Source organism: Mrakia frigida, assembly GCF_051309035.1.
Source record: "Mrakia frigida strain ATCC 22029 unplaced genomic scaffold BDY24scaffold_5, whole genome shotgun sequence".
NCBI lineage: Eukaryota > Fungi > Basidiomycota > Tremellomycetes > Cystofilobasidiales > Mrakiaceae > Mrakia > Mrakia frigida.
In genome coordinates this window covers 311,228-333,942 of record NW_027481276.1, presented here as the reverse complement: position 1 = coordinate 333,942, position 22,715 = coordinate 311,228, and the positions used below count along the sequence as shown (strand labels likewise).

Genomic DNA, 22,715 nt, shown 5'->3' with positions numbered 1-22,715 from the left:
GACTGATCTGTAGATATCAAGGAAGTAGTGAGCGTCGTCGAGGGAGCGGGGTTGAAGTCTCCGATGGCCGAGCAAGGGAGGAGGGGAAGGAGGAGGAGGGATGAGCTCCAGCTGTTTCGTCTTGAGTCTCTCCAGAGGCAAGAAAGATTGCTCGAGGTTCTGGAGGAATGGAGTTTGACGAGATGAGGTCCCTGAGCCGCTGTCGTGTGGAAAATCTGAGCGTTGAGAGCGTCCAGTGATCGTCAGAGGTGGAAAGGGAAGAGGAACCGCGAGCTCACCGTTTTTCCCTTCCTCCCTTCACCCATCACGACTTCCTTCTCGCTCTTCCCTATGCCCTCTCCACTTCCTCCTCGATCTCGACCCCAAGTCACCCTCACTACCGACATTCTTCCAGAACACTACTCGGCTCTCTCAGCCTTACTGCAGCTCTCGAGTTCTCCCTCCGTTCTTCTTCTCCCTCCCTCCTCTTCCCCAGCGACTCTCCTTCCGCTCCCCGTCTTCGATTACACAAACCTTACGCCGACCTCGATGCGGCTCCGGGGATCTTGAATCTGCCTAGACTCACCAGGTTCCTACCGTGCCACTGGAGGGATGAAAGATGCTCGACTCGCCCTTCCCTCCGCCTTCGCGGCCTTTTCTACACGCTGGACTTACAGATCTCTCTTGGTCAAAGAATGGATCAAGGCTCGAAGTCATCTCCGATCTTATCTACTCTTGGTCTCTATCGCTTCGGTTCGATAGGAAGCAGAAGAAGGAGAGAGCCATCAGGCGTGAATATGTGAATCGTGAGTTCGAACTTCTTCGTTTCGACACCGTTCTGTCGAATTACAGCTGAACTTGTTGCTTTCTGCTACGATTTCCTACTCTGATTGATAACATAAAAGAGTCATAATTCCCAGATCCCTCCACAAGGGATGGTTCAACACGATTCCAAGAAGTACAGTCATGAGCCTCCACTCACTTCCCGAGCTCAAAAACTCGACAACTCTCGTTCCCACCTCATTTCTCAACCAACCAGCACTCCCTCCCCCTCAACTCTTCTCTCAACATGTCCACTTCTATCCTCGCCTCTTCGGTAACCTTCCCTATCTCCGGCAAAGTTGCCCCAAATCGGTTCGTTCTGCCTTTCTTCCTTTCCGACTCCCCTCGATGCTGCTTCGCTCTCTCGCAGCTCGAGTTCAGGAGACGGAGCTCGGTTTTCTGGTCGAAAACCTCAACTGGCGTTCGACTAGGATTGGGGCTTTGTCATTAGTGGGAAGTGGGACGGTAAAACTCGAGCTGACCTTCTTCCTCTCTCTCGGATTTGGCCACGTCGTGCTTCCCTCTTTCTCCAGATTCCTCAAATCCGCCATGACCGAAAGGCTGTGCACCTACGACAAGGAAAACCACGACCTTCGAGGAAAGCCCACCCCCGAGTACCTTGCGGTCTACGAGAAGTGGGGTCAGGGATCCATCGGAATCATCGTCCTTGGTGAGCTCTCTCTTCCTCCATAAGCTTCAACAAGAAAGCTCACCTTTGATTATTCACTTCAACCCTTCCTCAGGAAACCTTCCCGTTGATAGGACTGCTCTAGAGGCCAAGAAAAACGCCGTTATCGACAAGCGATCCGTGAGCTTTGACTTTCGATTCTCTCTTCGATTTCGACGCGTCGCTCATCGTTTCTTCCCCCTCTCGTCGTTTCCCTCGTCTCCCTTAGCCCTGGGACGCCGTCGCTGCCTTCAAGCCTGTGATTGCCGCCGCTAAGGCTCACGGATCTCTCCTCATCGGTCAACTCACCCACGGAGGTCGACAGACCTCGGACGACGTCAACCCTCATCCCGTATCTTCGTCGGATATCCAGAACCCTCCTTCCATGGGTATGACTGTGAACATACTTTCTTCTGATCGCTCGTCGGATCGAGAGCTTGAACTGACCTTCCTCTTCTTCCTCTTCCCGTTCTCAGTTCGCCAAACCTCGTCCAATGACCGTCGCCGAAATCGACGATCTCGTCGACTCCTACGGTTTCGCTGCCGAGACTCTCTACAAGGCTGGAGCTGATGGAGTTCAGCTCCACGCTGCTCACGGTTACCTGCTTTCTCAGGTTCGTCTCCACTTGTTTTCGACGCGACGAACCATTCACCACCGCTAACCTCCCTTCCTTCTTGTTCACCTTTATCATCGCTCAGTTCCTCTCCGGTCGAGTCAACAAACGAACCGATGATTACGGAGGGTCGCTCGAGAACAGGTCGAGGATCGTCTTCCGAATCTTCGAGGAGATCAAGCGACGTGTGCCAGCCAACGACTTCCTCCTCTCGATCAAGATCAACTCTGCAGATTTCGCCGAGGGAGGATTCACCGACGATGAATGTGGGAAGATTGCTATCATGCTTGAGGCTGCTGGTGTTGAGCTGATCGAACTTTCTGGTGGAACCTACGAGTTCGTCCCTCTCCCCTTTCCTCTTCCTCTTCCCCTCTTCCGTGCTCTTGTGCTCGGTTCTGACTAACCTCGCTCTTCGTTTTTACAGGACTGGAGGATACTACTCCTACAGGAAGGACTCTACTGTTAAGCGAGAGGCCTTCTTCATCGAGTTCGCCGACCGAATTCGTTCGTTCACTTTCCGACGTATTTTTCCTCGATCCGTTCCGCTGACCCGTTCTTCTCCACTTCCTTCCCTTTCAGGACCCACTCTCAAGTCTACGAAGCTCGCGGTCACTGGTGGTTTCAGGTCGAAAGCCCCCATGGAGGGAGCTATCTCTGGAAAGAGCTGCGATTGTGAGCTCCTCTTCACTCCGACGGCGAGGCCTCTTCCCCGTACTCACCTCTTTCCTCTCTCGTCCTTCTCAGTCATCGGTATCGCTCGACCTCTCACCGCCGAACCGTTCTTCTGTCGAGATCTTCTCTCCGGAGCGATCACCGAGGCGAAGGAGAACAAAGTCGTGAGTCCCCGACCTCACAGCTCGATTCGACGCGAACAAAACGGACGTGATCTGACGTCTCTTTTATCTTTCGATGACCGCTTAGAACGCCCCCGACCAAACGCAATCCTCCCTCTACCAGATCCACGCCATCTCGGAGTCTAAGGAGATCCCTGACCTTTCGTCTCAAGCGGTCGTCGACGTGCTGATGAAGGAGAAGCGAGGTCTCGCCTAGTAGTCTCCTACTTGTCCCTAGAATCTTTAGACGGTAGACTATAGACGACTTTTCCTGGAATATATGTAGAATTCGGCTTCGTTCTTACGTCCCTTCTCGTGTGCAAGAAGAAGGAAGGATGCAGCGCTCCTTCCTGATCCTCAGCCTTCCAACGGAGAGTTGCGTAAGAGGGTTCATCTCGTATCAACTCGTGAAAAGAAAGCAAAAGAAAAGAACGCAGGCACGGAAGTCAGAGATAGACGGCACGATCCAAAAACAAAACGACCCCGACGCATCCACGTTCAAGCTACGAGTACCTCTCCCTCGAAATGAACGTCACCTTCCCATCTCCAGCCGCTGCGACATCCTCATCATCCGAGTCCAACTCCAGCGGCGACTTTGTAGGCTTGGTACTCCTCACCGACGCTGACCTCTTCATCTCTGACTGCTCTGGCGTTTTCGAGTGAGGGAAGGGAATCGAGGAGGAGGTTGGGAGAGGTGGTGGTGTAGAGGGTCGCTCTTCCGTAGGATCCGAGGATGGTAGGGGCGTGGTGGCCGTGGAAGAGGAGGTAGGGACCAAGGGGAAAGAGGAGATGAAGGACATGTCGAGGGCTGGGGAGGGTTGCGGTGAGGCTTCGTTTGGTTCGACGTCGAGAGTTGACGAGGAGGAGGGAGGAAGGTCGACTTCTTGAGAGGGGGCTTCCGTGTCGGCGTCGATTTCGAGTTCCTCGAGGGTGAAGGAAGCTCGAGCGAGGGAGCTGCTTCTCGATGGAGATCGAGCGAAGGAGGAGTGGGTTGGAGAGCCGGGGAAGGATCCTGGGATGGGGGAGGAGAGTTCGTCGTCGTCCGATTCGAAATCTTCTGGGATGTTGGAGGTGATGGGAGGAGGAAGAGGAGCTGAGGTTTCGGTACAAGGCTCGCCGTCGAGGGAGATTGGGGATCCGAGATCTTCTGGGTCGACCTTCGATGCGTCTTCCTCCTCCTTCGGTTCCTCCTGTTCGACGACCGCGTCCTTGACTGGTTCGAAATCTGACGCAGGATGGCTCGGCTTCTCCTCGTCTTCAGAGACACCTCGGTCCCACTTCTCCTGCTCGAAGGCTGCTGCGACGGCGATGGGGATGGCGGATTCCTGAATCGGGGAGGGAGGAGAGACGACCTCGTCGGTCGGAGCGATGCTGTTGACTTCTCCTTCGAGAGGAGCTTGGGGGACTTCGAAGACCTCATGGACGACCTCTGGAGAGTGTTCAAGGTCGGTCGAAGGGGGTGGGAGGGTGGTGGAGGGGTCGAGATCGGGTAGGGAGGAAGGAAGAGCTGGAGGAGTGGGTTCGCCTTCGTCGAGTTGGTGGACTGCTTTTGGCGTCGACTTCGTTTTGAGAACCTCCTCTGCTTCGACGACGACTGGCTCAGGCTGCTCGACCTTCTCGACCTTCTCCTCCGTCTCGACTGCTTCAGCTACCTCCTCTGCCCAGGTCTCAACCTTCGCCTCCACGGCTGCCTCTCCTCCGATCTCCACCTGAGGCGAACCGGCGAGCTCCTCCAACTGCTCCTCGAACAACTCCCTCTCCTTCTCCTCCAATACCGGAACCATCTCGGCATCCTCGACGTCGGGTTCCTCCTCTGGGTCGAGCTGAAGTCCGACCAGCGAAAACGGCGGCTCCTCGTTGGCTGGAGGAGTCTTGACGTCCTCGTCGAGATCCTGGAGGGTCGTGTCGGCTGGTTCGATCGACGAGTCGGCGAGAGAGAGTTCCCTGAAGTGTTCCGCTCGAGGAGTGAGAGGAGCGTCGTTCATATCTCGGGGTTCCTGCTCGTCGTCGTCGTCTCCGACTGTTGATGGTGCTTTCGACCCAGGCTCGACGAAGAGGCTTCCGACGGGAGACGACGACCTGATGCCTCTGTCCTCTTCGTCCTCCGTAGCCTCTCCATCGTCCTCGGCTGCTTGAACTTCCGTGTAGGGTGGCTGTTGAGCCTCGATTTGGTAGGAGGAAGCGACGCTGACGTTCGAGGTCAAAGAGCTCAAGGAAGTTGTTGAACCTGGAGGATTGACGAGGACCGAGGGTGATCTGGAGATGGTGTCGTCGTCTCCGTCTCCTCTTGAAGCTCCTGGGAGGGTTGCAGCGAGGAAGGAGGGAGGGAGAGCGTTGGTGGTGTTGGGTGCTGGAGAGGAAGGCGAAGGGGAAGGGGAGGTGATGGGAGAGAGCTCGCCGGTTGAGCGTTCGTTGGAGTTGTTGGATGAAGACTCCATGGAGGAGCGAAGGGCTGGAGATTGACGACCTGTCGAGAAAGGACCCGAGTTGTTTCCCGTGGTTGACGAGGAGGGGAGCGCGTGGGAGGAGGAGTTGGAGATGGAGCGAGCTTGGGAGGAGGAACGGGAGGTGGAAGATCCAGGAGTCACGCCGAAACCTCCTCTGCCAGCTCTAAAAGGTCGAGACGAGATGCATAGACGAGCTCAGCTTTCCGAGCTCAAGAAGTGAAAAGCCAAAAAAAAAGGGAAGGGACGAACGAGGGAATGCGATTACCGACCAGACCTCGTTGAGCTTCCCTTCCTCCCTCGACTCCCAACCCAGTCCCGAAGGCAGATTTTGGAATCAGAGGAGCTCCTTGAACGTCGTATCTTGCAATCTTGTCCTTGAGAGATCCTCCAGTGTACTCGCGGGACGAAGAAGACGAGGAGGATGCCCGGTCTAGGGCGGCCAGACGAGCTTGAAGGGAGCCCGAAGCAGGAAGGTCGGGAGGAGGAGCCCTGTAGGAGTGAACAAGAAGAAAATGGTCAGCGAGAAGGCCGACTACAAAGAGAGATGGATCTTACTCACATCTTGAGTCCTTAAGGAGGGCGAGTGAGCGTTTATTCGATCCTCGTCGTTTGAGTTGTTCCCTCCCCCTCGAAGTCAACGCAGCATCACGCAGGCGAACACGCTGCCCTTGACGACGGCGAAGATTTTTGAAGACGAACATTTAATCAAAGAGGGAATGGTCATGGGGTAGCTAAAAAAGTGAAAATCTCCCTTCAACCACTCGCTCGGTCCCCTTCCAACCCTCCCTCCCTTCATCACTCCCAGGAGATACTTCCCAGGTCGATCCAGCACTCGGATATCCACCAGAGGATTCTCCTTCAGTACGATTAGATCTGCAAAAGCACCTGGAGCGAGGGTTCCGATCTTGCCGACCTGGCGAAGCAGTTTGGCTTTTGTGAGATGGGAACGACAGGGATCAGCGAGAGTTCAAAGCAGAAAAGAGCGAAGATGAGCTTACCAGCGTTGGTAGTTGCATGTCGAAGGATCTGAGGTGATGAGAGAACTTCGGCTCGGATGGTGAACTCTGAGAAACGAGGAAAGGCGAGACGATCAGTCGAGTGTTCCGCGTCGTGGTGAAAAAAGACGAGCGTCTCACCTTCAGTCTGTAGAGTGTGCATCTGAAAACAAAGAGAAGGACGTGCTATAGGTCAGATGGGTGCTTATAAGGAGGAAGAGAAGAAGAAGATGGACGAACCGATGCGAGGAGGTCGGGTCCGCTGTGAGACGACGCGTCGGTCAGCAAGGAGTCAGTCGCTCGATGTTCTCCTGCGACGGAAGGGGGACGAATCACTAGCAGACCACTACCCCAACTTTCTCAGCCATCACCAACTCGTCCAGACCTCTCTTCATCACCTGGAGATTTTTGGTTTTTCCCTCCGCCGACAGAAAGTCCTGTAACGGAGGCCGAACCATGATTCCGTAGCAAGCAAGAGTCGGAGTAAGAAAGATTCCCTTGGAGGCCATCCTGAAATTGAATCGGAAGAGAGGGGAAGAGAGTGGGAATGAGATTGGGGAACGAGAAGGGAGCAAGGAGAACGAGGTGAGCTCACATTTCCAAACACTCCTCATCCGCAAGGTTCCCATGCTCAATCGCACCAACTCCGTTCTCGACTGCATGCCGTATAGTTTCGACGGTGTAAGCGTGAGTTAGGTGGAGGTGGGAGGATCCAGGGTTTGGTAGCGAGCTTTGGGAGGCTGCAGTAGAACGAAGCAGTGAAGGAGGGAGAGAGGTCGGAGGGAGGCGTAAGGATCAGCTTGTTGGCTCGACGATTTTGCCTCGCTCTCTTCTTCGAACGACTTACTCACAGAGCTTTCCTCGTTTCTGAGGGTCCTGGGAACGACATTTTCTCCGGCTTGCTAAGTAAGTGTAGGTGGAAAAGGAGATGAGGGGCAAAGGAAAGAAAGACGCCGGGACCCTTTCGCCCTCCCCTTTTCGGACGAGCTTCACTGTTGACTCCGAACGACCACTCAGAGTACTCGAGAAGATCCCACGCGAGTCAGTGACCGAACGTTTCTAGATCTTATCACTCCGAAGCAGATTCTGACCTTTCCTTTACTCTCTTTCGTCTTCTTCTTCCAGTCGAGTCCCTTGAAGGCCTACTCCTCCTTCCCTCCCTCTTCCCTTCCTCCTCCCTCCTCCTTTCTCTTCCCTTCTCGGATGCCTCCTACAGCTGGACCTTCCCACAAAACTGGTGGATCGTCTACGATGTCGTTTGGGAGTGACGAGGAAGGAGAAGCGTTGCCGAGAAAATCTCAACGTCAGCCTCAGAGGTCAGCAAAAGCTCAGCCCTCCTCTCGTCCACTTCCTGGCTGACTTCGTTTCCTCTCCAGCTGTACCGAATGTACCAGGCGGAAAACCAGGTGCGACAAGGGTGAGTCTTGAAGGATTGAAGAGAGAGCTCAAGTAGTCCGAGCCTACTAGTGGGAAGAGAGAGGGAGAGGCGGATGAACAGTCCCAGCCAAAAGAAGGGAGAGCTCACTTTCTTCCTCCCGTCCTTCCCTCTTTCTCTCGCCTCCAGGAGCACCCTGCGGTAACTGTGTGAAACGAGGCAAATCCTCAGAGTGTAGGATCGAAGTCACCGTCAAGCCCGTCACTATGTGAGCTCAAATTTGCCAGAGGGCTCTGAAAACGTTGTCGTAGCTGACCGAGCTCGTCTCTCCCTCCCTCCCTCCCTCCCTCCCTCCGTTCGACCTTCTCTCTCTCCCTCTCCTCTTCCGCAGATCAACTCGTGCTATCGCCCAGACAGCTCAACAAGAAGTGAAGCAGCTCAGACTAGTCACCACTCAAACGTCGAATCGCCAGGAACATCGAATCAACACGCTCGAAAACCTCGTCGCTCAGCTCGCGTCCCAGCTTGAAAGCCTTCGAACAAGTGGAGGAGGAGGGACGCAGCTTCCGAGTAGTTTTGGGAAGATGGAAGCTGGTAGAGGGATAGGAGCGGGACGAGATTTCTCGGCTGGGGAGGAAGGAGGAATGGTAGGAGATGCAGGAGAGGAGGAGGCAGCTCATGACGAGCTTGGTGAAGCGGCGAGTGTGCTGGAGCTGTGAGTCGTCGGCTTCCTTTCCCATATCCAGTACCGTCAGCTGGCATAGACGTAGAGCTCAGTCTGACTTCTGTTCGCTCTCTTACAGCCTTGCCATGGGTCGAAGTCGAGGGAAAACGACGGGAGCGTTGGTCGGAGGCGCTCTTCAGCAGACGCGCCCTTCCTCGGGAGACGATGGAGACGAGGAGATGGTGCACTGGAACGAGAACTCTGGAGAAGGATCGGCGAGGATGAACCAGGTGAGTTCGAGAAGACGAAGGCGAAGGACGTTCGAGAGGATGGGACTCGAAGGCAGCCTTGACGCGTCTTTCTCTCCTCCTCTTTTCTTTCACAGAACGACTATCCACGACACTCGGAACCTCACCATGCTTCAACTTCCCAACGACGACTCTCCGACGCTTCATCTTCCTCGGCAGCTTCAGGCTCAAGCTCAGCGTCCTTTGTTCCGGACGAGCATCCTCAACCTCATCCTAACTCCACCCCATCCTACCCTCCTCCTCCACGTCGCCATCAGCCTCAGCAGCAGCAACAACAAGCCCAGTCGCAGCTCCCAAATCTTGCTCAACCTCTTCTTCCCTTCCCTCCTCGACTCATCTCTCAAAAGGACGCTACCGCTCCCTCCCCGTCTACTCCGTCTTCCTCGACGAAGGAGGTACCACCACGTCGAGGAGCCATGTCGAAGATCCCTTCGGAAGCAGCCGGAAGAAGGCTTGTGCAGTACGAGATGGAGATGGTCGCGTGGATACACTGTGGTTATTGGTGAGTTGATCTCGCTCGAACGAGGGAAGAAAAAGATAGAGATGTGAAAACGCCGCTTTGCTAACTTTTCGTTCTCCTCATTTTGTCGCTCAGGCCTGCTACGCTCGCCGCTGAGTGTGAGATCTTTTGGGAAGAAGGTGAGCTTGCGTTTCTGATCTCGGAGGTGGCAAGAGAGGAGAAAAACCAACGTCGAGAACCAGACCTGACGCGTCCCTCTTCTTTCCTCCTTCCCGCCGCGCAGGTGCGACCGGAGAGGTTGAGGTCAACAGGAACTGGCTCGCCCTCTACTTCGCAGTTCTCGCCTCCTCCCTCCATCATATGCCCGTCGCCGAATCTCAAAAGATCTTCCCAGGGGAGAACATACAAGCTCTCGTCGCGAGGTTCTTCGACGGGAGTGTGTCTGCCCTGACGGAGGCTCAGTGGATGTCTACTCACTCGTAAGTCCCTCAACATTTCCCCTTACTCTCCCCTCGAACCGAATGAAGACTTTACGCACGATCTGACGCGTCGTTCTCTCTCTTTTCTCTCTCGTCCTCGCCCATCACCTTCGACGACTCGAAGACTCTATTCAACCCAAACCCTCCTCGTTCTCGTCTCTCCTGCGAACCATCTCGGACGTGGCGACTGGTATCTCTCTGCTGCCGCTGTCGGGATTCGAATCGCTCAAGCTTTACAGATCAATTGGCTCGGAGAGGACAGCTACCCAGCAGCGGAGGGAATGACTCTCTCGCCGATGGATCCGAATGCTTTGGTCTTGAGAGAGATGTGCAAGAGGATATGGTATCAGCTGGTGGCTCAGGTGAGTTTCAGTTCCTCAAGAGAGGGAGGCGGATGAGGATCGAGATTTTTTTTTTCGACTTGGACCTCGACGCGACGCTGATCCGTTTCGTTGGCTGCGGTCGATTTCAACAGGACTGGTTGCATTTGCCCTTCAACAGAACCTCTGGTACGTCGTAACAGACTTGAACAGGATCGAAGATCTTGTAGGAGCGAGAGAGGACGGACGCTTTCGAGGGAGGGAGCTGTCGAGCTGATTTTCGTCCTTCATGTTTCCATCAGTCATCTCTGCCGCTCAATTCAACACCGCCGTTCCTCTTCACTGCACCGACGACAGTCTCCTTGACCCCTCGACGCTCAGATCCCTCTCCATCGAGGTTCCGACTCTGGACTCCCACACTGGTCAACTCCTAAAACGTGAGCTCGTCGCGTTGTTCACTTCTCGTCGCACTCGTTCCCGATGATCGAAGCTGACAAGAATCAAACCCTCTTCCTTCAGTCGCTGTTCAAGTCCACAAGTCAGTCGATACTCGATCTTCCACATGAGGCTAACGACGCCGGACGATCTGACCTTCTTTCTCCTCTCCCTTTCCCTTTGCTCAGGCTCTTTGACGGCTTCCACGCTACCAAAATCGTCCCGTACTCTCTCATCCTTCAAGCCGATGCAGAAACTGCCGAAATCCTTCAGAACGCTCCGTCTTGGATGCAGTGGTCTAACGACGGTCGACCGAATCCTCTTCCTTCCAACGCACCCCCTTGGCTCGAATGGCAATCAAAGACTTTCTTGGTGAGCTATAGCCCTCTTACTTGACTCTCGGAAGCTGCGTCGCTGACCAAGCTTTAATGCTCGCTCTTCCTCTACCAGATCTCTGCTGCTCACAAGGTTAGTTCGAGTGCGAGCTTTCAAAATCGACGCGCCGCTGATCTTCTTTCTTTCGCCTCACTCGCACCCATTTATCTCAGATCATCATCCTTCATCGCCCATACCTCGGAAGGGCATTCAGCGATCCAAAATTCCAAAAGTCTCGAGATGTGAGGTCGATTCTGTCGATCCTTCCCCTCGTTGGACGCGTTGTGCTGACTCGAACCTTTTTCGCTTCAGGCCTGCGTTCTTCAAGCCTGCCGAATCCTTCAAGTTCTCCGAGAGTGCCAGTTGGAAGAGTTTAGGAAAACGTGGACGAACCTTACTCATTCTGTTGCTGCTGCCGTCATTTTGGTGAGAAGAGACGGGAAGGAGAGGGGAGGACGGGAAGGACGAGAAGAGACCGGGAAGGCAAAGGTCGCCGATAAGTGTATCTGACTATCATTCCTTCTTCCCCCTTTCAACTGCTCAGATCCTCGAATTCTCGCATACATCTACCGAGAACAACCACGGCGAGGAACCGCTTCGACTCGTCGTCGACGCCATCGAAATCTTCCGGTCTTTGCGCTCTCACTCCACCATCGCCGAAAAGGGAGTTCGAGTACTTACGGCCTTCCTCGAAGAGCAGCTTCGAAAGCATGGAGGAGTCAACGGACCTGGAAGTCTCAAGAGGAAGGCCACGGGAGAAGTAGAGCTCGAGAAAGCCATCAAGGTGAGCTGGACCTTCCTTCCTTCGGCCGCGTCTCCACTCTCCCCACCTTCTCCTCACTGACGAACCCTGGACCATCTCCTTTCCTTGATTCCTCCACCGTCAGGCCCTTCGAAAATCCACTCCCGTCTCCTCACCGCCGATTCACCAACCCACTCCTCCTCGTCCTCCTCCCACTACCCATTCCACGTCCTATCAGCAACAAGCCGGATCCTCTTCTCAAGGCTACTCCTCCCCAATGGTTTATCCTCATCATCAGCAACAGTACCTGCAGCAACAGCAGCTCATCCACAACCAACCTCACCTTCCGTCCTTCATGGGACCTCTCGGAGGGATGGGCGCTCAGGGAGGGACTTGGTCTCCCCATCCTTACCATCCGGGATTTTCTGGGCCGTCGAGTGTGTTTGGGGGACAGGGCGGAGGTGGTGGTGGAGGAGGGAACGGAGGAGGTCAGCCCTCGTTTGACCAGTCCGCGCTTTTCGAGGGTTTGGAAGACTTCGAGTTGTCTGGCTTGCTGCAGTACGAGAACGGTCTTCTGTAGTCTGGCCTGTCTCTTTATGTCTTTGTTTGTCTCTTTCATGACCTTGACGAGTTGGGCGGAGAGAAAGTGACGCGTTCCAGCCGTCCCGTTCAACCTGAGCCTTCGTCTTCGTCTTCGTCGTTCGTCTTGCCAGTTTCGATGTACCACGAGAAATAGATACCCGAAACATATTTCTAACCAGCTATAGATATTTCCAACTTCTGAGCGACATCTAAAGTCGACTGAATCCACGCAAAAGTCCCTCAACAAAACAGTCCTGAGACGACGAAGTTTAACCCGAGAGAGCAGCCTGGAGAGTCGAATCAGCGACCTCCTGGATCGAGAGATCGGGAATGGGCTTTCCGGCTGAGGGAAAGGAAGAAGAGAGGAGGAACAGAGGAGATACCGTTCAAGGAGATACCGATCAGCGACATTTCGTTCGAAGCGGAGGTGCGGCGAAACTCACTGGCGATGGTCTTGATCTGGTAAACGGAAGTAGCAGTCTGCATCGAAGGGTTCTGTGGAAATGACGAAGGGGGAAAGCATGATCAGATCTTGGTCGGAAAGGGAGAGACGCGTCGCGTCGTCGCAGGGTGGTCGAATCGAGCACTCACGACCTTGTTTTCGGCCGCGTGGAGCTGAGCTCCGGAGATGATATCCTTGCAAAAGAAGGGATCGGCGGTGAGAGGTCGAGCAAGACCGATGACTGCGAGAACGGCCAGAGGTCAGTAAGGATCGAAGATCGAAAAAGAACGGAAAGATGAAGAAGGGTGCAAGAACATACAGTCGCAGCTCTTCTCAGCCAAAGCCTCCTCCATTGGGCCCACGGACCTGAAACCACCAGTGACGGCGAGCTTAGCAGTCTTGAGAGTAGGTCCTGGAATAAAGACGAAGAATACAAAGGTCAGCGAAACGGAGCGAGAGAGAGAAAAACAAGAACGACAAAGGGAAGCGAACGAACGGATTCGGTCGGCGAACTCGATGAAGAAAGCTTCCCTCTTGATAGTGGAGTCCTTCTTGTGCGAGAAAGCGCCACTCCTGATGCAACGAAAGAGAGGTTTGATCAGCGAGGGAAGAGGAGGAAGATAGAAGGAGACGCGAATCGAACTCACTCGTACGTTCCACCAGAAAGCTCAATAAGCTCGACACCAGCAGCCTCAAGCATGATGGCAATCTTCGCGGACTCCTCGTCGGTGAATCCTCCCTCAGCGAAATCGGCAGAGTTCATCTTGATGGAAAGAAGGAAGTCGTTGGCTGGCACACGTCGCTTGATCTCCTCGAAGATTCGGAAGACGATCCTCGACCTGTTCTCGAGCGATCCTCCGTAGTTATCGGTTCGCTTGTTGACTCGACCGGAAAGGAACTGAAGAGGGAACAGGGAAGACGCAGGGGCGTGGTGAGTTGAAGAAGACGCGTCGATTGGAGAGAGCTGGAGAACGAACCTGAGAAAGCAGGTAACCGTGAGCAGCGTGAAGCTGAGCTCCGTCCGCTCCAGCTTTGTAAAGAACCTCGGCAGCGAAGGCGAAAGAGTCAACCAAGTCGTCGATCTCAGCGAGGGTCATAGGACGAGGTTTGGCGAACTGAGAAGAGAGGAAAGGAAGAGGTGAGCTCAAACTTCCACGACGGGGCGAAGGAAGAGATAGAAGATAGAGACTAAATGTACTCACGGTCATTCCCATACCATCGGGGTTCTGGATATCCGAGGAAGAGACGGGATGGGGGTTGATGTCGGAAGGGGTCTGTCGTCCTCCGTGAGTGAGCTGCCCAATCACGAGAGACCCGTGTCGCTTGGAAGCAGCGATAACAGGCTTGAAAGCCTCCACAGGATCCCAGGACTGATTCGAAACGAGACGAGCATAAGGGGGAGAAACGATGAGCGACGCGTCGTCAAAGGAGAGGAAGGGGAGTCAAACTCACGGATCGCTTGTCGATGATCGCGTTCTTCTTGGCCTCGAGAGCAGTCCTATCAACGGGAAGGTTGCCTGAGGATGAAGTGAACGTGAAAACCGGAGGATGAGCTTGCGAGTTGAAGCTCGTAGAAAGAAGGAGGAGAGAGCGGACTTACCAAGAACGATGATTCCGATAGCTCCCTTACCCCATTGCTCGTAGAGCTCGATGTATTCAGGAGTAGGCTTTCCTCGAAGGTCGTGATTATCCTGGTCGTAGGTACACAGCCTCTCAGTCATAGCAGACTTGAGGAACCTGAAGAAAAAGTTCAAAGGAAGCAGGGGAAAGTCAACTCGAGTTCGTCATCCGTTCGTCCCTCCGATACGAGCCCTCGTCTTGCCCTAGACCTGCTTCTTGGAAACTAAGAAAAGTTCCAGGGCTCTCCACACACCCCTACAGATCTACATGGATAAACCAGTTGATCTCCGACGACCATGGCGAGGCAGAGGAAGCGGAAAGACGAAGAAGGAAGGAGCGGAATGTTGAGCTCGAGAAAACGGACGAACCTGTTAGGAGCAACCTTGCCGGAGATAGGGAACTTCAAGGGAGAAGCAAGGATGGTGGGAGAGACTTGAGAAGGCATGGCTGAGATTGTGTGGATTGAAAAGGGAGTTGAGGTCGTGGTTGGGAAGAGAAAAGAGGGAAAGGGTCGAAGTCGAAAGTGGCACCGGTGGAAAGTGGAGGGAAGAAGAGTTGTTTGGTCAGTGGATTACCGAGCATGACTATGGCAGGCCTCGGCTGAAAATCGGCTTTCGAAAGGTTCCAGAAAGTTTACTTGTCGGCCATGAGCAAAAAGTGGTCTGATGTGAAAATCTGATGGGGTTTCGCCATCAGAGGACAGTCAGGCGGACTGATGGGATCTGAGTTCGAATCGACTCGCTTCTTGTTGGTTTCCTCTCTCTCTCTCACTCTAAGCGAGACAATCGAGACCCAGTGAAGAGCCTTCGTGTTAGGGTTGTGTTGTTATGAGGTCTTGGGAGCTGGATAAGATCCTGAGCGAAGGAGGACGATGAAAAAAGCCTCCCTAGCGAATCTAGCGACAGTGAAGGAGAAAGACCGCTCGAAGGAGGGAGGCGAGAGAGACGCGTCTTGCCTCTCTTCCTCTCGTTTCGTTCGTTCGGACGCTGGAACGAGGTTTGATATCACAAAACGAAAAGAGAGAGTATTTGCGTAGACTATAGATCGGTGTGAGGCATCCCTACCTACTAGGGAGGCGGACAAGAAAGAGAAGAAAGAACGAAACGATCACGCAAAAGCAAAACACCCCCCCCCCCCTTCCCATCCCATCCTCCCTTCTACTTCTACCTCCCCACCCCCGGCGCCCCCGGCGTCGTCTTCGCCCACTGCAACACTCCGACGGGCGCCACCGCTCCCTTCGTACCCGCCGCCGCCCCCGTCGCCCACCCAAGCGTCGAAGGTCTCGACGTCGGAACGAACTGCCTCGGACTGGCCGTTCCACTGTTCCCGTTCGACTTTGGTTGATGAGGCAACCCAGGTCTAGCTCCTCCGTGGTTGACGGTGGAAGATCCGGTTCCAAAGATGGGCTGCTGCTGCTGTTGAGGTCGTTGGTGGAACGAAGGAGGAGGAAGCGCCGAAGGAGCGATGGGAGCTGGACGGTTGAAGAGCTTGAGGGTAGCGTTGTCCTTGAGGGCGTAGGCTTTGGAGCGTTCAAGGGTTCCTTGGTAGGCGGGATTGGATTGGGCGAGGAGAGAGGAGGCGTGGAGGGAGAGGAGGGTGGAAGGGGAGGGGAGGAGAGCTGGGTGGGGGGTTGTTGAGGTTGTTGAGGAGGAGGTGAGGATGGTGGGACGGAGGGCGACGAGTTGGATGAGAGAGGATTGAAGGGACGAGGCTTTTGAGGGAAGGAAAGGAGAGAGGAAGGGTGAGCTCGAACGAAGGAACGAACCAAGAAAGCGACGCGACCGAAACGAAAGACTCACCAAGTGCATTCTCCTCGTCCGAAGGTTTCGAATCTCCTTCCAAAACTCTCAACCTCTGCAGCTCCTCCAGCCTCCTGACCCGAGTCCAGTTCTTCTCCAACAGATCCTCCACGTCCACCACCGATGCCTCGCTCTGCTCGACCCTTCGCTTCTTGTTCGACGACGAAAGCGACTCCACGAGCGATTCCTTTCCGGACTCGAGAGCCTGCTGGGATTGGACCAGTCGAGCCGACTGGTAGACCGAGATGGTGGAGTCGGAGGAGTCGTAGGACGGTGCGAAGGAGGAGAAGAGGGAGGGTTGGGTGATGAATTCGACTGAGAGCGGAGGAACAAAAAAAAACGAAGGCAGAATCGAGTCAATCGAAAGCCACAACCTCGTCGGCGAGTAGCAGAGACGCAGAAAAGGACGGAAACGCACCAGGTTTCACGTGAGGATTCAAGCTGCCAGGCTGTCGGTGTCGGAAAGGTCGTCGAGGTCTCGCTTTCGAGTTCTGTCCCAATCGAGGTTCCGATTCCCAAGAGCGAGAGAAGGAATCCGTGGGTTCGTGGATCTCGATAAGTTCGGCGTTTCCTGAACAACACGCGAAAGACGAGCGTGAAGGTCGACGCGAAGGAGGAGGAGGAGGGTCGTCAGCTTGAGCTCGAACTCGGCGACGAGGGAAGGACAGAAAGGACAGGGCGATTCTGGGTTCAAACTCACCCGCATCCATAATGTCCTCCTCCGTCTCGATAGCACTCGTGAAGAACGTTCCTCCTCCTCCCATGTTCGGAGGGACGCCGAAGGAAGGGAGTTTCTGGTACAGGGCGACCTTTCTTGGAGGTTCTGTTCCCCAGGAAGACGACCATGAAGAAACGAAGGCAAGGCAGTCAGTATGGGCTCTCCTCTCTTCCGAAGCTTCGGAGGAAACGCAATGAAGAAGGAGGCTACTGCTTAAACAAGCTCAGGGAGGGAGCGAGGGAAGGAGAAACCAAAGCTCACCATAATCAACTCCCTTCCCTCTCCTCCCTCTTCCCAACCCATCCACGACGTGCCTCACGCTCTCGGTGAACCTCTGAACCTGTTGCTCTCGAGTGAGCACTTTGGAGGTGTTGTCTTGATGGAAGGTGGTTGCTGGTAAGGAGGTTGAAGGAGGGGAGAGGGAGTCGAGGAAGGCCTGGAGGAGGTGTGGACGTCAGCTCGACGGTTGAAGGGAAGACAAGAAAGCTGGTGCTACTGACATGAACGAGAGATGGGGTAGGGATGGGATTCGCCGAGATGAGATCCAGCAGGGTTCGAGGAGGAGGTTGACGAGTCGAGGAGGAGGAGGAGGAGGAGGAGGGGAGTCGAAGGGTGAGGACGGAAGGGATTGGGTCCATTCTGGAGAGATGGGTTCAAAAAAGGAAGAGAACGTGTGAGCTGATCTGTACACTCTGCTATAAAGCTCTCTCTACGAAGAAAGAAACCCCTCGTACTCACGCTTTCAACACGACCAGCAGCTTCGCTCTCGTCTGCTCATCCAACCTTTCGCTCTCGTCCACGGGCTCCTCCTGGTCCTCTTGTCCATCCTGAACGGCTCCGAGATGGTTGTGAGGATGGTTGTGTTTCTGGTGATTCTCTCCTGCTCCTCCGATGGATTCCCTCTCTCTCTTGCGTTTCCCTTTGGACGCGGACGAAGGAGGAGGAGGAGGAGGGAGAGCGGAGGAAGAAGCGGAGGGGGAGGAGTCGCCTGCAAGTGGGAGAGGAAGGAAATGGAGGTTAGTTTGAAGAAAGAAGTAACGAACGAACGGAGGAATGTATAGACGAGAAGGAGCGAGCTGAGAGTTGAGCTCAACTCAAGCAGGAGAGCTCCAGAGAGAACGTCTCCTTCCGATTCCGAGCCCTTTTCCCTCCGTTGCAACGCCATCCAAAGAGCTCGAAGCAGCGAACGAGGGCTTCTTCCTCGGATGGATGGATGGATGGGTGGATGGAGCGAAGGAGGAGGGCAGGGGGAGACAAAGACAGGCGCGTCCTAGGAGCAAAGGGAGAAAGAAAGAAAGGGAAGAAGGAGCTCAAACTCACTGATGGACGTCTTGCGTGCCGGTTTCGCCATCCTGAGCACAAGAAGGTTTTAAAGCTGATGAAGGTGGAGGGAGGGGACTTCTGCGAGCTTGTTGGAGAGGCGGAAGGAGAGGGGGATGGCGCTTGAGAAGGAAGGGAAGGAAGGAAGGGGTCGACGTTGAGGTCAACTCGTCTCGAGGGAAGGGCGAGGCGGAAGAGAGCAGGGCTGGATTTGAGTCTGAAGACCGAAAACGATGTCTTCTTCCGAGTCTCTATAAGCAAGAACACTCTTGTTCGGACTGAAAATATGAAGCAAATGGTAACAATACAACGGACACCCAAATTTCTACTTCCTCTACTTCCAAAGACGAACCAAACCTCTTCTAAGCGCTCCCGACCTCGCGTCGTCTCACCTCTCCCTCACAACCCCCTCCCCGTCCCTCTCCCCAACCCACCTCCTCACCTCCTCCCTCCCCTCCAAATCGGCCCTCCTCACCGGCTCAGGAATCTTCGTTCTCGAGCACGCCACCGTCAGTCGAACGCTCGTTTCCAGCGAGATCCGATGGCCCGAGGAAACGAAGATGGGCGCGAGGGAGGTGTTTGAAGAGATGAGAGCGGCTCCGAGATAGTCTGGCATTTCGGTCGAGTACTCGAAGGGCGTTTCTGATGAAGGAGGAGGTCGGGGGAAGAGTCCGAACCAACCTCCTCGTTGCCGAAGATGCGTTTTGATCGTTGTGGTGATGGATTTAGGGGAGGACCGCCAGTGAGGAGGGTTGGAGAGAGAGGAGAGAGAGAGGGGTGAGGAGGGAAAGAGGTAGGGCTTTTTGGAGATGCCGATCTGAAGGGAGCAGGAGGAGAGAAGAGGGGAGGGAGAGTGTGAGTTCGGGAACGGGACGAAGACGCGACGGACGAGATCAGAGAAGAGACGAACCGTTGGGATCCCAAGCTCGAGGCCTAGGACACATGCGAGGCCACACTCCCTTTCGTGCCTGGAGAATAAAAAAGCAGGCATCAGCGAGAGACTGGGAAAGGACGACGAGCGAGAAGAGCGAGAGCCTCTCACAATCTTCCGTTCCCATCGACGAACAACACCTGAGGAAAGTCTTCCAACTTCCCCTTCGACTCCAACTCCTTCTTAAGTCCAGCGATAAGCTCGAGCAGGGGCGGAGCCTCCCTGAAAGCGAGGAAGGACGAGATGTAGGGTTGCGAGAGCTCGATTCGGTGGGAGAGAGTGTGGAGGACCTGGCGTTGAAAGGAGACGAAAGATCAGCTTTGTAGGTCTCAGAAGGGTTCGGAGATGAAGATAAGGATGAGACTGACCTCAAGAAACGGGAACGAAAGAACAACGATGGTAGCTACTCCCTCTTGGAGCTGTTCCTCGTCCAACGTCGGGGAGGAGGAGGGAGGGAGGAAGGAGATGTCCACCCCTCCGATAGTCCTCAATCCTTCTACGACGATATCCTCGGGTCTGTCCAATCGAGTGAGGGGATAATCATACTCCTTTTGAGCGCTCGTCAATGGAATTGGAGTCGCAGTAGCAGAGGAGGAGACGGTGAAGCTGGAGGAGGAAGGAGGAGGGTCGAGAAAGGTGAGCTTCGTTCGAATCGAGGTTTGTTTCCTGAACGAAAACGTACGAGAAAACAGGTCAGTGGAAGGTTTTCAAGGACATCGAGGATGGGGATCTGAGCTCACTCTGTCCATCTGTCGAGGACATCTTCTCTCGAGATCGACATAGCCTCGCTCGGTCGTCCATCGAAGTCGGGAGGGAAACAAACTGAAGGAGGGCCTCTTCTTTCAAGCTGGCTCATGGCCTCACCGACGCACGCGTCTTTCTCAACCTTTCAATCGAGGGAAGATCTTTCTCAACCTTTCAATCGAGGGAAGAGAAACGCGTGGTTATATTAGAGCAAGCGTATAAGCTAAGGTGATATGAGAGATATGATATCGAAGAGGGTAGATTAGGCGAGAGGAGAAAACACAGGAGAAAGCGATGGGTTGACGTGCGAGCGAGCGAGCGAAGAAAAAAGCTGGAGTGAAACATGCTGAGGAGCTAGAGAACGAAGCGAGTAAAGTACAAAGAGAGTGACAAAAAGGCAGCGGAACATGCGTGTGGGACGATACGGACGGAGCGAGAGGAAGAGACGAAGGAGTCGAAGCGAGTTGGGTGGTTGATTCCGAGGGAGGAGAAGTTTGTTTGATGTTGATGCTGAAGCTAAATGGACTCCCTGGGTAATCGAGAACAAAGAAGAACAGGGAGATAGGCGTCAGTTGTCGTGATGAGGGCGAGAGGGAGGGCTCGAGCGAGACGAGGGAAGTGGTAAACTCACCTCCTAGTCGAAACCGCACCTCCAACGACCTCTCCCTCTTCCTTCTTCGACTTCCCTCCCCTCTTCGACCCAGGTGAAGATCGAGCTCGACCCCAGCTCCCACTCCTCTCCAACCTCCCGTCTCTCCAAACAGTCTCCTCCTCCCTTGCAACGTCGGTCAACCTCGATCCCATCTCGCTACAAGATCGAACGAGCCCACCCTTCCACCTTCTCTCCTTCACACCCGGACGTCGTTGGGTAAGAAAGAGGTTCCCATTCAAGGTGGAAGAAGACAGAGCGGCCGGAGAGGCAGTAGTGGTTGCGTTGGAAGTGGAGGCGCTGAAGGGATCGGTAAAGAAGAGATCCGTCGGAGGGGAGGAAGGACGCGTCGAACGGAGGAGGAGATGACGATCCCAGAACCCACTCGCTCGGTGGAGGAATCTGAAACCGATACAAGGGGAGAGAAGGGGAAATCGATCAGCACTTCGCTTCGACAACTCGAGGGAAGAAAAAGGAGATGGAAGAGGAGACGGAGAGAAAGGGTTTGAATGAAGAGAGAGACCCGGGGAACTCACTGGGTAGTCGAGATGAAGACGTCGAAGCGGAGGCATCCCAGCATCTCCTTTTCCATGACGTTGATGTTCGGGAGGGTCCAAGGCGTGTAGGGGACGAGCGAGGAGTTCATGTACGAACTCTCGGAGATTTGCTTGATGGAGATGAGGAAGGACGCGAACGTCAAGCGAAGGAAGGTGTCTGAGCTGACGACTGAGAGGACAGAAAAGAAGACAGGTCAGCGAGAATTTCGATCGACAGAAGAAGGCTACAAAGATCGAAGGAAACTCACCAGCATCCGCGATCTTGGGATAGAGGGAGAAGAGACGCTCGAGGAGGATGACGGTCGAAATCAGGGAGCAGAGCTGTTCCCAAGCAACCGTACCAAAGGGAGAGGGGGTCAGAACGTTCCTTGGGTCTGCTGGATCCTTTCGAGGCATAGAAGCTGAAGAACTCACAGGATGGGGAGAGAGACGGCCGCACCAAACAAGGAGGGCGTCGGCGAGGACGTCGGCCTGTTCCTCCTCAGCTGTGATCCTGTCGACGATAGAGACGTCCGAGTCCGAGGGGACGGCAGGAACGATGAGTCCGATGACCTGTGCTGCCATTTCTGATCGAAGGAAAAAAAGGAGAAAGGAAGAAAGGAGGAAGGAGGGGTTTGGTTGAGCTCGAGCTTCGATTGTTTGGCCTCAGCTTTTTCCCATCCAGCACCTCTCCCTCCTTCCGAATCGCATCCCTTTCGAAGTGTATGGGAAGAAAGGGAGAGTCAGTACTCACTGCAGTGTTCCTTTGAGCATGGCAAGCCCATCAGCTCGTCCATCGTCGCACGATCGTCGACTTCGAGCGATCCTCGGTTTGGCTCGGAAGCTCGTTCTGCTTCTCGAGGAGGACTAGAAGGGAGAGGTTTGACTTGATTGAGTGCTGGGGTGTTGAGAAGAGACTTGGGAGTTGTGGGAGGTGTTGGAAGGGAGCAGCGGATGACTGGTAGCTTGGAGGGAGGTCGGAGAGGGGAACGAAGGGGAGGAAAGGGGACGAGGGGAGGGAAGGAGGCAAGAGGGTGGTTCGGATCGAATTCGAGGGAGGTGGACTGCATCGTGGAGTTGTAGGTGGTAGAGACTTTTAAACAGATGTGGGTGGGTTGACCGAGCGAAGGAGGGAGGGAAAGGGAGGAGGGAAGGAGGAGATGGTGAGCTCGAGCTGATGGAAGAAGGCAAGGAGGAGAGCTGATGCGAGCGATCGTTTTGGAGGTTCTTCTCAGTGAGTAAGATGATGGTGGTTGGTGGCCAAAAGGCAAGAGAACGAAGTTCAGATTTATCAGTATTTCGTTCTCGATCCTGAGCATCGAGGAGGGAGGACGATCTCAAGCAACGACGGAGGGAGACGGGCGCGGAGGAACTGAATCGCCTAAAGCCCGAGAGCTTGATTATCAAGGTGATGGAGATCCTTCTTCTCGAAAGGGGTACGGATCTACACAGAAAGGGAGCAAGGGAGTAGAAGGCTCAAGGGAGGAGGGAGAAGGAAGGGAAGAGGCAGGGAGGGGATGGCTGTTTGGTGCGAGGAAATCGAGCTCACCCAAACGAAGGTCGTCTGCTCCCTTCCCTCGACACGACGCCGCAATTTTCACAGATCGCAGCTTTGGAGATCGAGAATCAAGCCAGATGCTACATCGATGATCTCATAAATTGACTCTCCAGAGAGAGAAGAAGGGCACCTCGAGCTCACCCAAAAGAAAAACGACATGACACTCGAGTCGCGGCGAGACGTCTCTCTGTCCTAGGTCTTCCTCCTCTCTCATTTGGGTCATTTAATCGTCGATATCATATCGTTACTGTAAGACTCCTATGACCTACGAATCCGGATCGTGCGAAGGAGTGTATATGGC

The 22,715-nt window shown here is 54.5% G+C and overlaps 7 protein-coding genes across 7 annotated transcripts; 2 read left to right on the top strand and 5 right to left on the bottom strand.

Moving 5' to 3' along the window:
* Positions 1-1,048: 1,048 nt before the first annotated feature.
* Positions 1,049-3,132, top strand: BDY24DRAFT_412522 (NADH:flavin oxidoreductase/NADH oxidase family protein; the record flags this gene model as incomplete). The annotated part of the gene is made up of 10 exons (XM_076643071.1): positions 1,049-1,113; positions 1,335-1,471; positions 1,545-1,609; positions 1,698-1,865; positions 1,945-2,082; positions 2,168-2,418; positions 2,507-2,586; positions 2,662-2,754; positions 2,827-2,918; positions 3,004-3,132. The coding sequence occupies 10 exons, from the start codon at positions 1,049-1,051 to the stop codon at positions 3,130-3,132; spliced, it is 1,218 nt and encodes a 405-aa protein (XP_076499491.1).
* A 159-nt stretch (positions 3,133-3,291) lies between these two features.
* On the bottom strand, positions 3,292-5,964 carry BDY24DRAFT_379301 (uncharacterized protein). The gene is made up of 3 exons (XM_076639033.1): positions 5,922-5,964; positions 5,612-5,851; positions 3,292-5,525 (listed from the first exon to the last, which is right to left on the bottom strand). Coding segments are annotated over exons 1-3 (2,349 nt in total). The 5' UTR covers positions 5,924-5,964; the 3' UTR covers positions 3,292-3,418.
* A 1,327-nt stretch (positions 5,965-7,291) lies between these two features.
* Positions 7,292-12,251, top strand: BDY24DRAFT_379292 (Zn(II)2Cys6 transcription factor). Its single transcript, XM_076639032.1, has 19 exons — positions 7,292-7,398; positions 7,483-7,673; positions 7,734-7,774; positions 7,922-8,000; positions 8,124-8,447; positions 8,536-8,686; positions 8,782-9,206; positions 9,300-9,343; positions 9,448-9,643; positions 9,768-10,005; positions 10,119-10,152; positions 10,266-10,400; positions 10,483-10,501; positions 10,587-10,770; positions 10,849-10,866; positions 10,947-11,015; positions 11,086-11,199; positions 11,318-11,557; positions 11,661-12,251. The coding sequence occupies exons 2-19, from the start codon at positions 7,561-7,563 to the stop codon at positions 12,093-12,095; spliced, it is 2,859 nt and encodes a 952-aa protein (XP_076499489.1). The 5' UTR covers positions 7,292-7,398; positions 7,483-7,560; the 3' UTR covers positions 12,096-12,251.
* Positions 12,252-14,719, bottom strand: BDY24DRAFT_379275 (NADH:flavin oxidoreductase/NADH oxidase family protein). The gene is made up of 11 exons (XM_076639031.1): positions 14,528-14,719; positions 14,140-14,276; positions 13,992-14,056; positions 13,742-13,909; positions 13,517-13,654; positions 13,187-13,437; positions 13,036-13,112; positions 12,859-12,951; positions 12,689-12,780; positions 12,541-12,592; positions 12,252-12,440 (listed from the first exon to the last, which is right to left on the bottom strand). Exons 1-11 carry the CDS (start codon positions 14,602-14,604, stop codon positions 12,367-12,369), a joined length of 1,224 nt encoding a protein of 407 aa, XP_076499488.1. The 5' UTR covers positions 14,605-14,719; the 3' UTR covers positions 12,252-12,366.
* A 603-nt stretch (positions 14,720-15,322) lies between these two features.
* BDY24DRAFT_438843 (uncharacterized protein) lies at positions 15,323-18,159 on the bottom strand (the record flags this gene model as incomplete). The annotated part of the gene is made up of 8 exons (XM_076644399.1): positions 17,997-18,159; positions 17,415-17,664; positions 17,177-17,315; positions 16,938-17,112; positions 16,659-16,781; positions 16,377-16,529; positions 15,959-16,273; positions 15,323-15,870 (listed from the first exon to the last, which is right to left on the bottom strand). The coding sequence occupies exons 1-8, from the start codon at positions 18,025-18,027 to the stop codon at positions 15,323-15,325; spliced, it is 1,734 nt and encodes a 577-aa protein (XP_076499487.1). The 5' UTR covers positions 18,028-18,159.
* On the bottom strand, positions 18,063-19,760 carry BDY24DRAFT_379270 (endonuclease V). Its single transcript, XM_076639030.1, has 5 exons — positions 19,668-19,760; positions 19,296-19,593; positions 19,039-19,217; positions 18,907-18,964; positions 18,063-18,813 (listed from the first exon to the last, which is right to left on the bottom strand). Exons 1-5 carry the CDS (start codon positions 19,706-19,708, stop codon positions 18,385-18,387), a joined length of 1,005 nt encoding a protein of 334 aa, XP_076499486.1. The 5' UTR covers positions 19,709-19,760; the 3' UTR covers positions 18,063-18,384.
* Positions 19,761-20,236: 476 nt separating this feature from the next.
* BDY24DRAFT_230247 (uncharacterized protein) lies at positions 20,237-21,544 on the bottom strand. Its single transcript, XM_076636630.1, has 4 exons — positions 21,292-21,544; positions 21,126-21,198; positions 20,857-21,046; positions 20,237-20,722 (listed from the first exon to the last, which is right to left on the bottom strand). The coding sequence occupies exons 1-4, from the start codon at positions 21,439-21,441 to the stop codon at positions 20,299-20,301; spliced, it is 837 nt and encodes a 278-aa protein (XP_076499485.1). The 5' UTR covers positions 21,442-21,544; the 3' UTR covers positions 20,237-20,298.
* Positions 21,545-22,715: the final 1,171 nt, after the last annotated feature.

Bases quoted from the DNA above. Each gene is read 5' to 3' on its own strand.
- BDY24DRAFT_379301 (XM_076639033.1), bottom strand. The intron at 5,526-5,611 runs GTTCGTCCCTTC...TCGACCTTTTAG, and splicing joins GTCGGTAATCGCATTCCCTC to AGCTGGCAGAGGAGGTTTCG.
- BDY24DRAFT_379275 (XM_076639031.1), bottom strand. From the start codon at position 14,604: ATGCCTTCTCAAGTCTCTCCCACCATCCTTGCTTCTCCCTTGAAGTTC. The intron at 13,910-13,991 runs GTGAGTTTGACT...GTTTCGAATCAG, and splicing joins CGATCATCGACAAGCGATCC to TCCTGGGATCCTGTGGAGGC. The intron at 13,438-13,516 runs GTTCGTTCTCCA...TTCCCTCTTCAG, and splicing joins ACGGTTACCTGCTTTCTCAG to TTCCTTTCCGGTCGAGTCAA.
- BDY24DRAFT_379292 (XM_076639032.1), top strand. From the start codon at position 7,561: ATGCCTCCTACAGCTGGACCTTCCCACAAAACTGGTGGATCGTCTACG. The intron at 8,448-8,535 runs GTGAGTCGTCGG...GCTCTCTTACAG, and splicing joins GCGGCGAGTGTGCTGGAGCT to CCTTGCCATGGGTCGAAGTC. The intron at 11,016-11,085 runs GTGAGGTCGATT...TTTTCGCTTCAG, and splicing joins AATTCCAAAAGTCTCGAGAT to GCCTGCGTTCTTCAAGCCTG.
- BDY24DRAFT_230247 (XM_076636630.1), bottom strand. From the start codon at position 21,441: ATGGCAGCACAGGTCATCGGACTCATCGTTCCTGCCGTCCCCTCGGAC. The intron at 21,199-21,291 runs GTGAGTTCTTCA...GCTTGGGAACAG, and splicing joins GCCGTCTCTCTCCCCATCCT to CTCTGCTCCCTGATTTCGAC. The intron at 21,047-21,125 runs GTGAGTTTCCTT...CTGTCCTCTCAG, and splicing joins TCCCAAGATCGCGGATGCTG to TCGTCAGCTCAGACACCTTC.
- BDY24DRAFT_379270 (XM_076639030.1), bottom strand. From the start codon at position 19,708: ATGTCGATCTCGAGAGAAGATGTCCTCGACAGATGGACAGA. The intron at 19,594-19,667 runs GTGAGCTCAGAT...GTTTTCGTTCAG, and splicing joins GTCCTCGACAGATGGACAGA to GAAACAAACCTCGATTCGAA. The intron at 18,965-19,038 runs GTGAGAGGCTCT...TTTATTCTCCAG, and splicing joins GTCGATGGGAACGGAAGATT to GCACGAAAGGGAGTGTGGCC.